This window comes from Drosophila subpulchrella, chromosome 3R (genome assembly GCF_014743375.2).
Source record: "Drosophila subpulchrella strain 33 F10 #4 breed RU33 chromosome 3R, RU_Dsub_v1.1 Primary Assembly, whole genome shotgun sequence".
Lineage (NCBI taxonomy): Eukaryota > Metazoa > Arthropoda > Insecta > Diptera > Drosophilidae > Drosophila > Drosophila subpulchrella.
In genome coordinates this window covers 11,050,883-11,063,393 of record NC_050609.1, presented here as the reverse complement: position 1 = coordinate 11,063,393, position 12,511 = coordinate 11,050,883, and the positions used below count along the sequence as shown (strand labels likewise).

Here is a 12,511-nt window from a genome sequence, read left to right as displayed (position 1 = left end):
ATCGATATATCGCTAGTATCGATATTCTATGCAAATATTTTTGAATCCAACCCCAATTGGAACACTAGACGTAAGTGCCAGAAAACGTAAGTGTCAGCAAACGTAGAGTCACGTAATATTGTAAAAGGATTATTATTTTATTTATATGTATTTTTTTTTAAATAATAATATTACTAACTTAGTTTTAGTTTGTACTTCATAAATATTGCCAGCTGCAGCAACAAAACATTCACAGTCTGGCAACCCCGTCCTTATCAGCTGTTACTATACAAAAATGTCCAATTTGCGGCGCCAGGTAAAATAACACAAAAGCCGTAAATAAATAGTTAATACCTTTTGCTTGCAGGTACTAACTGCTTTCAAGAAGCTTCATCGCACACGGCAATACGTGTTCCAAGGGGATACCAATGCTCTGGCGGCAGGACGACTAAAAATCAACGAATCTTTCCTCCAGAATCGCAGCGAAACCAACGAGGATGAGATTCAGAAGGTTTGTTAATACTTATGGGTTTCTACTAGGTTTTTTATAAAAGGGTAACTTGCAGATGATCAAACTGGCGCAGGATGTGGACTTGGAGCTGCGCACAAATGTGATCCAGGCCGAGAAAAAGAAGGAGGGTGTTTACGGTCAGTGGGAGCATGAGCATTACATAAACACGCGCTCCAAACTTAAATTTGGAATATACTATTTACAGAACTAAGGATAACGCCGGAGACGACGCGGCTGGACAATGTGGTCTTCAATCCCGATGCAATCATCGAGAAGCCACGCAGGCGGCGCGGCGAAAAGAACACTGAAGGCTGCTGCGGTGGAGCTGCGATGGCGGCACTAGAATCCGAGGTCCAGGCCCGAAACAAATAGAACTATATAGTTTCTGTAGATGTAGTCAAGATCGTTTTGTTCTGATCAATAATGTCGTTTATCTTTATTTCCTATGTTTCTTTTTGGACTTGTGACTACTTTTCGACTTGGACTTCTGCTTGGATTTCTTGCTTTTCTTGCGCTTGCTGCGCTCGTCCGATGAGGAGCTGTCCTCGGAACTTTCTGAGGATGTGGAGTCCGAATCGCTCTCGGATTCCGAGGAACTTTCGCTGGAGTCTGAACTAGTGCTTGGTGCACGTTTAGATTTCTTTTTATCTTGTTTTTTGCTCTTTTCCACTGAATTTTTTCGCTTCCGCTCGGGACTTTTCTGTCGACTTGAGTTTCTATCCAGTCTGCGGTCATCTCGATCCCTTGATTGCCGTCTGTTAACAGATTAATTTGTGAGTTTTGGGATTGACAAACATTTAACGCCTTTAGAATACGTACCTTCGTTCTGGGGATCTTTTATTGTTCCTGACTGTTTCTTTATGCAGAGCACCTCCATTTTCGTGGCGCCTTCTGTCTTGGGCCAAGTTGACCCGCCTGCCATCAAAGCGATCTCTGGACCTAGAACGCCTTCTTTCTATTTGATCTCTTGGCCTAGAACGCCTCCTGTCGGTTGGCTCCCTTGACCTAGACCGTCTCCTATCTGTTTGATCTCTAGATCTAGAACGCCTTCTTTCTGCTCGGTCCCTTGATCGGGAACGGATTTTTTGCGGGAGATCCCTCGACCTTGAAGGTCTTCTCTCATTGCGATTCCTCTCTCGATCATTGAAACGATTTCGATCGAAGTTCTCCCTGGCTTTGCCATTGTCGGAATTTCTAGACCTAGATCGTCGTCGATCTTTTTGCTCCCTCGATCTTGAGCGTCCTCGCACATTCTTGCGATCATCTCGATTTTTCTGTTCCTGGTGACGCTGCTCCCTTGCCTTTCTTCGCTCTGCAGAGCCCAAGCGGCTTCTAGCATCCTCCGTCCTCTTGGGATCTCTGTGGTCCTCTATTCTGCCCCGGCCGTTGTTGGGTTTTCTACGATCGTTGTTGTCTCGCAAATTGTCAAAGTCCAGCTTGCCCTCGTCTCCCACAACGCCTCGTCCTTTGCCCCGCCAGGTGACCTTCGAAACGGACTGAGAGAAGTCCACATGGATGCGTCGATCGTCGATTAGAACATTGTCCATTTTGAAGTAAGCAGCCTCGCAAGATTTCTGATCTTCAAATTCCACAAAGGCATATTGCAGGGAGTCGCCTGTCTTACGGTCGCGAATCACTTCGCATCCTTTGACCACGCCAAAGCGGCTGAAGATGATCTCTAGATCATCGTCGGTGGTAACCGGATTGAGTTTGCATACGAACAGAACGTTTTCTGGCGGGGCCATGTCCGCATCCGGCAGATCGCCGACTATCTCAAGAATTGTGGCTCGCGCCTTGGCCTCCCGTTCGGCCATCATTTCCTGCAGCTCCTCCATGGTCATGCCATCCGTGTCATCGATATCCTCGTCGGCAGCTATGCGTCCGTTCTTCAGGCGCTCCGCACTTGGTGAGGGCGAGCGACTGGGAGCCTGAAGGCCGCGGGGATTGGGAAAGGGATCCTCGAGCACCACCGTGTGCGTGATGCGGATATCCTGGTAGGGTCGAAAGTTATCGTCCACAATCGCATCGTTCAGCTTGCGCAGCACCTCGTGTCCCTCCACCACCTCACCGATAACACAGTGGCTTCCATCCAGCGACGAAAGGTTCTCGCCCAGTGTGAAGAAGAACTGCGAGCCCACCAGATTCTTACCGGCACTGACCAGCGATAGCATTCCGGCGCTGGAGTGGTGAATCCTCGGCAGGTACTCCGCCTCAAAAAAGCGCTTGTGCATGCCCTCCACCACTCCCCAAATGGAAGAGCCGCCGTCTCCGGCGCCACTGGGATCGCCGGTTTGGGCTATGAAGCCCTGCTGCACCGTGTGGAACAGATTGAAGTTGTAGTACTTCAGCCGGCACAGCTTCAAGAAGCTCAGGCAGGCGATGGGTCGCTCGCTGGTGAATAGGTCGACGGTCAGGTCGCCCAGTGTGGTTTCTATCACCACCGACATGGCGAGAATTCACAAATACCGGCAGAAATCAGGAATAAACAATAAATTTCCTGTACAAACACGAAATCCAACGAAGGCCTTTAGGGATGACACTAAATCCGTTTCTAGAGGTGGGGGAAAAAGAGCCTCAGGTAGTTCTGCTCGAAAACTAGCTAGAATAATTACAATTATTAAATAATTTTTAAACCAAGTGCTATATTGTCTGTCCAAAAACTACAAAAAAGTAACTGCAGTTTTTGAATTTTTAACTAAAATTTAAAAGTTAAAGAAAGACGATATCTTTACAATATAAACAGTGCTGCAAACTGATCAATTCATTAAATAACTATACTTACAAAAAAAAAATGCTAGGAAAGCCAGAACAATTTTATTGGTAGCTAAAATAAGGCAATAGTCGCAAATCGATATTTCTAATGATTTAATATGCCAAAGCCGAAAAACATTTATTTTCTGTAGCCCCCAAGTAATTGGACAATATGGTCCAAAGTCCTGTGGTATTCATAATATATCACCACCGAAAAGGTAAAAGAACTTGAGTGTGGCATTGTTAAGTACAAAAATAGATGAAGTTTCCAGTTGATTTAATAATAAGCTAAATTTTCGATTATTTTGTTGGAAAGCTATCCCGCATTTGTCAATCGAAAGAAGTTAGATCTAGTGGGAAAATAGCCAAACGGGCAACAGTTCAGATAACTCAGCTCAATGGTCGCCATTTTCGATTGCTACTTCGACAATTGTGTGTGTATCACTGAATTTGACAAGGAATTTTCACACGTTTCCAGACGGGAGAAAAAGATTATTGAAAATTTTTTCCCGGAACTGAAAGTCAAGCAAGTTTAAGTTAGCGATCGAGAAGTGACCCAGTGATTGTAGAGAATACATAATGCCCGAGGCAGGAAAGAAAATCGCGGAGTTGCGGGTGTGCGACCTAAAAACTGAACTGGAAAAGCGCAAATTGGAGACCGTGGGCCCAAAGGCGGTGCTCATCGAGCGCCTGGAGAAGGTAAGCCCTACATACATAAGATCACATCACGCTCCAGTTCCGCTGGCGGCAGAAATAGTTGTGCAATTACCGGAACCATATGTAACAAACCACCGGGTGCTCCCATTTTCTAGGCGCTCAAGGGGGAGGGGATAGACCCGGCCACACACTTGATTGTGCCGGGCGTGAAGGGCAAGAAACCAATAGCCATGCCCATGAAGGACACCACGTCGACGGTGCATATCAAGGAGGAGCCCATCGATGCCGACGAGGAGGTGGATCAGCAGGATGACTATGGGAACGGCAACGACTTCTCCCATCACGCCGACGACGATGGGCATGAGATCGACCAGGTGGGCGATGTGGACGATGAGTGTGTGATCCTCGACGATGATGATGAAGAGGAGGAGGAGGATCAAGAGTACGATGATGAGCACCAGAATGGCGATGGAGAGGCCGAGGGAAACGCCCAGGATGAAGAGGCGGAGAACAATGGCGGCGAAGAGGCCAATAATGACATTAACGGTGAGGAGGAGAACACCGGAGACACCGGAAACATGGACAACGACGAGTCCATCAATCTGACCATTGGTGAGGACGAGCAGAAGCTGCTCCACGACGAGGTAATTGAAATTATCCGCCCTTCAATTGATGCATTCTAATCCAGATTTTATTATCTCAGGCCCCCGACGATAAGTCTATTAAATCTGGTGAGTCAACAGATAGTCACAGATTAAGTATCCCATTGACCCAATCACATAACACAAAGCCATGGAAAATTCCACTTTCGTGGCTAGAAATATCATTGTATTTGTATGCATGTATTTAATTAAGTCAATCTGGTTTCACAATCAAGATGCCTTTTGTTCCCTAACTGCAAACATATTTAAATTTGGCTGTCGTTTCCGTCTGTGGAAGTTAAATTCACTATCAATTGGATGTATTGAAATCGTTATACTGTACATCTAGACTGCTCCAGTCTAAAAAGTTTATATTCTTATATTAAACATAATGATTTACAGTGAAACCGGCCAACAAATCCGATAAGTCTAACTCAAAGGATGCCGACAAGAAAAATGACGAGGGCGCACGCTCCAAGAAAAGGGATGATAAATCATCTGACAAAAAGGACTCTAGGTAGTGTATATAATTGTTTCCGTCGCAGTACTTTTTCTTACACCTTTTTTATTTTTCTTTCCATTCTGTCACTTGAACACTCACGTTTTATTATGGAAAATAGCGATCAAAAGTCGTCTGGAAAACCGTCGAATCCAAAGGATGATAAAGGTAATTTAAGTTGCAGTTTTAGCATGGATAAGTTCGGTGTGTTCGGAAGGTCTTGCGTTGGGAATGATCGGACCAAGCATGAACCCAGTTAAGGTCGATAAACTTGACGAAAGTTGAGCCAAACCATTGAGGAACATGTTTCAAAGATTGTGCAAGAGAGTGTGAATTTGGTTGGGACATGGACATGGGACGTGGAGCACCAACGATGCTAATTTTCGGCGAGGGAGCGGCGATGCACCAATCAACATCAGCAACAGCAGTTTATCTAACAGTGTTTGTTCCAGTTTACTTCAAAGGAAACTTCTTTACTACTAATGCAGCAGGCATTCTGATGTTCTCCAAGGAGCTTTTTGGCGCGGGTCTTTAAAAGGCATATGTGCAGATACTAGACTGAGGGTTCAAATCAAAACCATTAGACGGACTTGAATTTATCCGTCTGCAGAGCAACTGAAAGGACACATTCCTTAAGAGCTGCTGGGAATGGCAGATACTAATTCTTCTCGGCAGGTAACTCCTGTACTGGGATTAAATCACTCAATCCGATCCTATCTAGCTGAAATGCATATCTACTCTTGCGGAGGCAATGATGGCGTTTGAAGCTGGACTCTGGACCTTGACCTGGAACTATCCTACTACACCTCTCTCCTCCCTGGACAGCAACAGGCGGACCTGCTACGACGATAGATCTTCACCAGCAACCCAATCAAATTCATACTCTCTTCGCTCCGTTAGGTGACGTTTGTCGGTAACCTTGCGATTGTGCTCTAAACTCCAACATCTTCAGCAGCTACAAAATGTGTGCGTTCACAAAATGCTTCCCTTAAAAAAAACGTATCATAAACCAAAACAGTTAACCAGTTAAGCCCACTCAAAGCTCTGACCATATCTCTCTTCCAATATTATTATTTACATGGAACTTGCAGAGAAATCGACAGCAGCAGCGGGTGCCGCATCCTCAACTGCATCGAGTGCCGCTGGCAAGTCGGGATCTGGTTCGAGTGCTGGCAATGGCAGCGGTGCTAACTCGAACTCGAAGCAGGCGACGCTGTCGCGTAATCTCTGGGTTTCCGGGCTCTCAACTTTGACCCGTGCCACCGACCTCAAAGCAATCTTCTCCAAGTTTGGCAAGGTGGTTGGCGCTAAGGTGGTCACCAACACGCGTACCCCGGGCACCCGCTGTTACGGATACGTAACTATGTCCTTTTCCGGGGACGCCTCGCGATGCATCGAGAACCTGCACCGCACCGAGTTGCATGGACGCATCATTTCGGTGGAGCGCACCAAGAACGAGATTGGCGGCAGCTTGAACTCCAAGGAGGGCAAGGGCAAGACTTCGAGCGACGCTGGAAACAAGAAGAAGGACGAAGACGGCGGCAAGAAATCCGGAAGCAGCAAGGGAACCAGCGCCAACGGTGGCGAAGAGAAGAAGGGCGGCGATGGAAGCGTCGCCGACAACAAGTCCATCGGCGGCGATTCGAAGCGCGATGGCAAGGAGGGCAACAGGGAGCGCAACCAGCGACGCGTCGATGACAGGGGCAAGTCGTCCGCCAGCCAGGATAGGCCTCGTCACGATCGCGAGCGATCCGGCACTGGCGGCCACAAGGGGCCGGGCAGTCAGGACCATCGTTCGGGGCGCAATCCGCGCGACGTTGACCGTGAAATCCAGCAGCGCCAGAGGGAGCGCGAGCGTCGCCAGCGGGAGATGCTGTCCTACCAGAAGATACGCGAGGAGCGCGAACGCCAGCGCCTCCGCGAGCGGGAGCGTGAGTTACGCGAGGAGGAGCGACGCAGGCGGGAGGCGCGTGAGCGCCAGCGCATCGAGGAGGAGCGTCTCCAGGAGGAGCGGCGCAAGCTCGCCGTCGAGCGGGAACGTCTTGAGCGTGAGAAGGCCGAGCTTTTGCGGTTGGAGCGCGAGCGCCAGAAGCTGGAGCGAGAAAAAATCGAGCTGGAGCGCCTCGAGCTGAAGCGACAACAGATGAAGTATGCTAAAAAAAAACCAAAACAGACCGTAATGCGTTGCCCTTGTGCCAACGCAAAGGCAACAACACAGATATACCAAAATATTTATTTTATTCTCTCTCGGAAAGCATTTGTCCTTGTGATTAGTGTGTTAAGTTGCAGCATCCACGTTGTTTCTTCAACTGAAATTGCTTTTAAACGGATCGTTGATAGGCAAATGCATCCTAGTCGAAAATCTGAGTCTAATACCCCTACCCTCCGACCAGTCGTTACTAGCATTACTAACTCAACTTTTTCGTCTCTTCCATCTTTCTTCCTCACTCTTGCCGATTTCATCGGATAGGATCATGGAGTCTCGCGAAGATCCTGGCAAGCGCGGGGTGAGCAAGCGCACCGACGACCGCTACGCAGACACAACCGATCGCAAGCGTACTGCTATTTTTGATGCCCCACCTCCACCGAGATTCGATACGAATCTAGTTAGCTCCCGCAGGTAAGATCGCAGATACAAAATAAAATCAATAATTCTTAGGTTTAAACCACAACATTTCTGGAATACTTTTCTTTACAGCACCTATGACAAGAAACATGATGATTACGGTTCGTCGTCAACCACCAAGCGTGTACTGGATGACTACTCCAGCTCCAACAAGCGCTTGGATTACAAGCGCAACGACTACAGCGCTTCTTCAGGATCCAAGCGTGGAGCTGTCGACGATTACTCCGCCGTACCTACCAAGCGCTCCAACGATTACAGCGGCTCCTCGTCCAGCAAGCGCGACGATTACAACAAGCGCGACGTTGAGGTGCGCCACTTGACACTTTCGGGAACTGCCGGCGGCGGCTCAAGCAGCTCGTATCTGCACAAGAACAACACAGCCGGTGGAGCCGGATCCTACGTTCACAAGAACAACACAAGCGGCACTGGCGGACGCTACAATGATTCTGATCGCGGCAACACATCCAGCTATAGACGCGATGACTCCCACAGCCTGTACATGATTAAATACCGTCATTAAACGAGCTTCGAAGTGTTCTAACGTTATTTTCTTTTCGACAATTTTAGGGGCAACAAGCGTTATGACAACTCCAGCGGCGGAGGAGCCTACGGCAGTAGCTCGAACAGCGTTAACATCTGGGCCCCGTCATCCGGCGGAGGAAGCTCCCACCTGGGCAGCAGCAGTGGCGGAGGCAACCAAATAAAGTACGGCAACAACGGCTTGTCCTCGAACATCCACACCACCAATTCGTGGCAGAAATCGACCGTCGATGACAACAGCTGGCGCCAGGTGCCCGGACGCTTTGACCGCAGCTACAACGATCGTTCGACCGGCTACCAGGGTCAAAGTGGTGGCGGAGGAGCTGGCGGAATGTACGGTGCCAGCCGCCCCACCCAGGATCGCTATAGCGGACCGGTATCGCGCTACTAGGGAACGTGCATTTCACAAGAGGCAATACAAAACATGCATCCCCGCATCATACATACCTATTTAAGCCCCCCGACCGAATGACTATACCCACAGCGCCTAGGAGCGCTGCTTCTACTTTAGTTCGCTTTAGTTGTAGTTTTAACTATTAAAATTACATTTGGAAACCAATAAATGTATTACCAAAATGGAAAATATGCACATAATCATGGTATAGTTATATGATTTATTAAACCTAAAGCTGCGGGTAGTCGCCTTCATAGGAGGATATGAGTGGAGTGGTCGTGTCCACCAGCACCAAAACGCTGTGAGCCAGTGGATATACGTCATGGACCTGGACGTAATAACCTCGATCGCACTGCTCCTTGGAGGAATAGAGACTGTAGGAGATATAAGACTTGAAAATATTATATGTATAGCGAAAAGATAACTTACGCCAATATATCCACTGGTTCGAGTATCAACTCGGACTTGTACACCGAGGCCAGAAAGTTTGTAAAAGCTGCCGTGTTGTTTCCCAGCTCCAATTCCGTGTTGGGTGTGCACATCTCTAGCCCAAATCCACAGTTGCTCGAACCAATCCCGGGCAGACCATTACGAGTGCCCCAAACGGTGATGATATTGTCTTCCGATGCGACAATGGTGCACTGGTCACTGCAGTTTGCCTTCTGAATTCGATATTTAAAACGAACCATCCCTTTACCAACACTATGTTGTACAAACCACAATATATCGGGCCTTGACAGAATCCACGAGTGTGGGATGATCCACAGAATTGCAGTGCCTGATTCCACGCTGGCCCTCCGCATTTCGACCCATGGTGTAGACATAGCCGCCCTCCACCAGGAACACCGAATGAGTGGACGAAAAGCAAGCCTGAATCACCTTATGAGGCAATTGGACTTTCTTCTGCAGAGAAGCATGTAGGTAATGGATAGAGACTTTTAGATTTTGGTACGTACAAACGCTGTGATCTTCGAAGGACGTTGGAAACCGAGTTTATTGTAGTCATTGCTGCCACAGACATGGAGTTCTCCATTGGTAAACAGCACGGCGGAGGTATCGGGACCGCAGTAAATCTTTGATGGTTTGGTTTTCACGTGCGACAGCAGAATCTTTTGGGGGAATTTTCTGTTAGAGGGAAACAGATGTTTCAATATATAGACCAATGTGCAAATAAAATTATAGACAAATGAATCTAAGAAATATACTAATAAGCCTTATACAACTTTTTATAACTTGAAAAATTCCTTTTAGGTTCATTTGTTTCAAAGTTAATAATAATTTTATTTTAATATAAGTTAGTTTATTTGAACCAAACATTTGTTGTTATGTTAAACATTCAATCAGTTGATGAAATGGCAATTAAGAATTTTTCCACAATTCCTAATTTACCATATTATCATTATCATCTCCTAGTACTCACTGTTGCTGCTGGTAATTACCCAGACCGAGGGCTCCGCAGGTACTGGTGCCCCACACGTACACCGCTCCTTCCCTGCTCAAGGCCAGGACATGGTGGAGTCCAGCGGCCACCTGATCCACCCGCACATCCGCCAGTCGGCTGACCAGCTTGGGACTGTGATAGTTGCGCTGCTCGTCCTGCCCCAGAGCCAGATTGGCATTGCTTCCGCAGCTGAGGAGACTGCCCGCCTGGGTGACCAGGATGGTGAATCCGTCGCCAGCACAGGCACCCACCACATGGTAGTTGCGTACACTCTCCATGCGACTGGGGTAGTGCTTCCAGGCCTCCAAGGCTGTGAGACCCAGCTGTCCGTGGGTGCCCTCACCCCAAGCGTACGCAGATCCGTCCTCGTTGACCACCACGAAATGGGAGTCCGACATGGCCACGCCCACGATGACGGCCTTGGGAGGCAGCTGGATGGGCGCCATGCTGAAGCAGGTGCCAAAGGCCTTCAGCTGGTACAGCACGGATCTGCAGGTGGGCTTCTGGATTAGAGCGTCGGACTGGACTAACCCATTACCGTTTCTCGAGAATCTCGTGCGGCGCCGCCGTCTCCGCACTCATCAGCTGCTTCGTCTCCGTTTGGGCGGTGGGCAATTCCAGATCCATGGACACATTGCTGTGGGCGGTAGTGGGACCAGAAGCCGTCAGTTGGTTGCCACTGCTGCCGCCGACATCATCCTCATAGGAGTACCTGCGAGGGAGGTGAGATTAACATACATATATAAGATAAAATCTCAGGCATACCCTTTGTTTTTTCCAAGGCTTCGGAATATCAGCGGAATCCAATAGACCAAAACCTCGGAGGCAGTGGGTCGCTTGGCGGCCTCCACCTGGAGCAGATTAGACATAAGACTACGAAGACCCGAAGTGTAACCCGAGGGCACGGGCGTGTAGTTCCCAGCCATTATCTTGGTGACCAGCTCGGAGAGATTAGAGGCAGCGAAGGTCTTCTTCAGACAGCACATCTCGCCCAGAATGCAGCCCAGGGCCCAGATGTCACTCTTGTTGTCGTACTCCTTTCCCTCACACTGAAAACCCAAGAGATAGTTTAGAAATTGTGGTCATAGCTCGGGAAATTATATTACCATCTCCGGACTGAAATAGTAGGGAGTGCCCAAAACAGTCTGGGCATGAATCTTGGTGTTCATTATTTTGGAAATGCCAAAGTCCCCGATCTTCACAATACCTCGTCTGTTGAGGAAGACATTCGCTGTCTTTAAGTCCCTGAAACCATCGCAAGTAACTAAAAAGTTCTTTGGAGTACAAATATCGACCTTCCTACCGATGCAGGATGTTCTCCGAGTGCATGTAGTTAATGGCACTGGAGATCTGCTCAAATACGGCTATTATATAGCGTTCCGGAAAGTGCAACTTGCCCTGTCTCTCAGCGATGATGTGGGCTAGAGTTCCCCCATCTGCGTACTCCATCTCGATCAGGAGTGTGTTGTCCTTTATGAAGCTTCCGAGGTAACTGACAATGTTCGGATGATGTAACTTTGAGAACACGTCCACCTCGTTCATGGCCAAATCCCGACCAGGCGGCGTCAATTCACTCAGGTTGATCTGCTTGAAGACGATCTGATGGCCGTCGGACTTCCGGCGATACAGGATGGCAATGCCAAAGGATCCCTGGCCCACCACCCGCACCTTTTCGTAGTTGGCCAGTTCCGGTCCAGCCACACCCATTGCCGCCTCCCGCGGAACACTGAGCTGGAGGAGGTTCTGGCTCTCCTGCCGCGAAGAGGGCACCTGGGCCTTGCTGCTGGACATCGCCTCCGCCAAGGAGGTACTGGCCGCCCCGGTTGTGCCGTCCGTAATGGTGAAAACCGTAGGCAGGACCCTGGTGCACGAGGATTGCTTCCTTAAGGGAGTCTGGCCCAAAGGTAACTGCAGCGAAGTGGTGGTCAGTGTGGTGGCGTCGGTTATCCGACCGTTGAAAATGGGCAGGGAACTCGCCTTGGCGCGGAACTTCTTCATCTCCTTCGAGCGGACACAACCTGCGTCTTGGACGTTCAAAATCGAATCGTGTCCTGTCTATTGTATAATTGTCCTTTGACATGTTCGAACCGAAGTTGTGGTCAAAGCGGTTGCTAGGTAAAGTGGGTGATGTGGCCCCTGGGTGGGTGGACATGAGCTTACGTTATCAGTGGGTTCGCTAATTGAACAACCACGAGCGGGGCATATTATCATAAGCAATTGGAATGGAAATAGAATGGCAGGGCCACAATTCCAAATAATCGATGTAAATTTCTTGGATAAGGATGGAGGTAGGAAATCAGAATAAATTAATCATTTAATACACATTAGTCAAGCGGAAGTATTAATAGGAATTTAACTGAATTGTAAAACAATCCATAAAACAATGAAAATATACGGTGAACTCCAATATGTATTTTGCAAAAAACATGTTTCTTTAAATTAATTTGGTAACTAAACTAAGTTTAATAAAGA

At 48.2% G+C, this 12,511-nt stretch overlaps 4 protein-coding genes across 5 annotated transcripts; 2 read left to right on the top strand and 2 right to left on the bottom strand.

Moving 5' to 3' along the window:
* The first annotated feature begins 172 nt into the window (after positions 1-172).
* On the top strand, positions 173-929 carry LOC119552031 (complex III assembly factor LYRM7). Its single transcript, XM_037861774.1, has 4 exons — positions 173-295; positions 347-490; positions 546-627; positions 696-929. Exons 1-4 carry the CDS (start codon positions 275-277, stop codon positions 860-862), a joined length of 414 nt encoding a protein of 137 aa, XP_037717702.1. The 5' UTR covers positions 173-274; the 3' UTR covers positions 863-929.
* On the bottom strand, positions 835-3,032 carry LOC119552001 (peptidyl-prolyl cis-trans isomerase sig-7). The gene is made up of 2 exons (XM_037861728.1): positions 1,310-3,032; positions 835-1,245 (listed from the first exon to the last, which is right to left on the bottom strand). Exons 1-2 carry the CDS (start codon positions 2,935-2,937, stop codon positions 927-929), a joined length of 1,947 nt encoding a protein of 648 aa, XP_037717656.1. The 5' UTR covers positions 2,938-3,032; the 3' UTR covers positions 835-926.
* Positions 3,033-3,659: 627 nt separating this feature from the next.
* On the top strand, positions 3,660-8,798 carry LOC119550693 (SAFB-like transcription modulator). 2 transcript variants are annotated; one of them, XM_037859562.1, is made up of 9 exons: positions 3,660-3,940; positions 4,054-4,542; positions 4,602-4,629; positions 4,942-5,056; positions 5,160-5,206; positions 6,130-7,186; positions 7,509-7,658; positions 7,737-8,159; positions 8,232-8,798. In XM_037859562.1, exons 1-9 carry the CDS (start codon positions 3,821-3,823, stop codon positions 8,593-8,595), a joined length of 2,793 nt encoding a protein of 930 aa, XP_037715490.1. In that variant the 5' UTR covers positions 3,660-3,820; the 3' UTR covers positions 8,596-8,798. The 2 variants fall into 2 exon arrangements, 1 of the variants encoding a protein (XP_037715490.1); XR_005219499.1 differs by lacking the exons at positions 6,130-7,186; positions 8,232-8,798 and having other exon boundaries at positions 7,737-7,877.
* LOC119550701 (serine/threonine-protein kinase Nek8) lies at positions 8,792-12,391 on the bottom strand. Its single transcript, XM_037859580.1, has 9 exons — positions 11,343-12,391; positions 11,146-11,284; positions 10,805-11,088; positions 10,578-10,751; positions 10,019-10,528; positions 9,555-9,723; positions 9,316-9,501; positions 9,028-9,260; positions 8,792-8,972 (listed from the first exon to the last, which is right to left on the bottom strand). Exons 1-9 carry the CDS (start codon positions 12,035-12,037, stop codon positions 8,828-8,830), a joined length of 2,535 nt encoding a protein of 844 aa, XP_037715508.1. The 5' UTR covers positions 12,038-12,391; the 3' UTR covers positions 8,792-8,827.
* Positions 12,392-12,511: the final 120 nt, after the last annotated feature.

What these genes read in the sequence shown, in the direction of transcription:
- LOC119552031 (XM_037861774.1), top strand. Translation starts at nt 275, where the DNA reads ATGTCCAATTTGCGGCGCCAG. An exon ending in TGTCCAATTTGCGGCGCCAG is followed by an intron (nt 296 to 346) that starts GTAAAATAACAC and finishes TTTTGCTTGCAG; the next exon opens with GTACTAACTGCTTTCAAGAA. An exon ending in ACGAGGATGAGATTCAGAAG is followed by an intron (nt 491 to 545) that starts GTTTGTTAATAC and finishes GGTAACTTGCAG; the next exon opens with ATGATCAAACTGGCGCAGGA.
- LOC119552001 (XM_037861728.1), bottom strand. Translation starts at nt 2,937, where the DNA reads ATGTCGGTGGTGATAGAAACCACACTGGGCGACCTGACCGTCGACCTA. An exon ending in AAAAGATCCCCAGAACGAAG is followed by an intron (nt 1,246 to 1,309) that starts GTACGTATTCTA and finishes ATCTGTTAACAG; the next exon opens with ACGGCAATCAAGGGATCGAG.
- LOC119550693 (XM_037859562.1), top strand. Translation starts at nt 3,821, where the DNA reads ATGCCCGAGGCAGGAAAGAAAATCGCGGAGTTGCGGGTGTGCGACCTA. An exon ending in TCATCGAGCGCCTGGAGAAG is followed by an intron (nt 3,941 to 4,053) that starts GTAAGCCCTACA and finishes CCCATTTTCTAG; the next exon opens with GCGCTCAAGGGGGAGGGGAT. An exon ending in GAATCCAAAGGATGATAAAG is followed by an intron (nt 5,207 to 6,129) that starts GTAATTTAAGTT and finishes TGGAACTTGCAG; the next exon opens with AGAAATCGACAGCAGCAGCG.
- LOC119550701 (XM_037859580.1), bottom strand. Translation starts at nt 12,037, where the DNA reads ATGAAGAAGTTCCGCGCCAAGGCGAGTTCCCTGCCCATTTTCAACGGT. An exon ending in CTTCGAAGATCACAGCGTTT is followed by an intron (nt 9,502 to 9,554) that starts GTACGTACCAAA and finishes GCTTCTCTGCAG; the next exon opens with AAGAAAGTCCAATTGCCTCA. An exon ending in GAACCAGTGGATATATTGGC is followed by an intron (nt 8,973 to 9,027) that starts GTAAGTTATCTT and finishes TATCTCCTACAG; the next exon opens with TCTCTATTCCTCCAAGGAGC.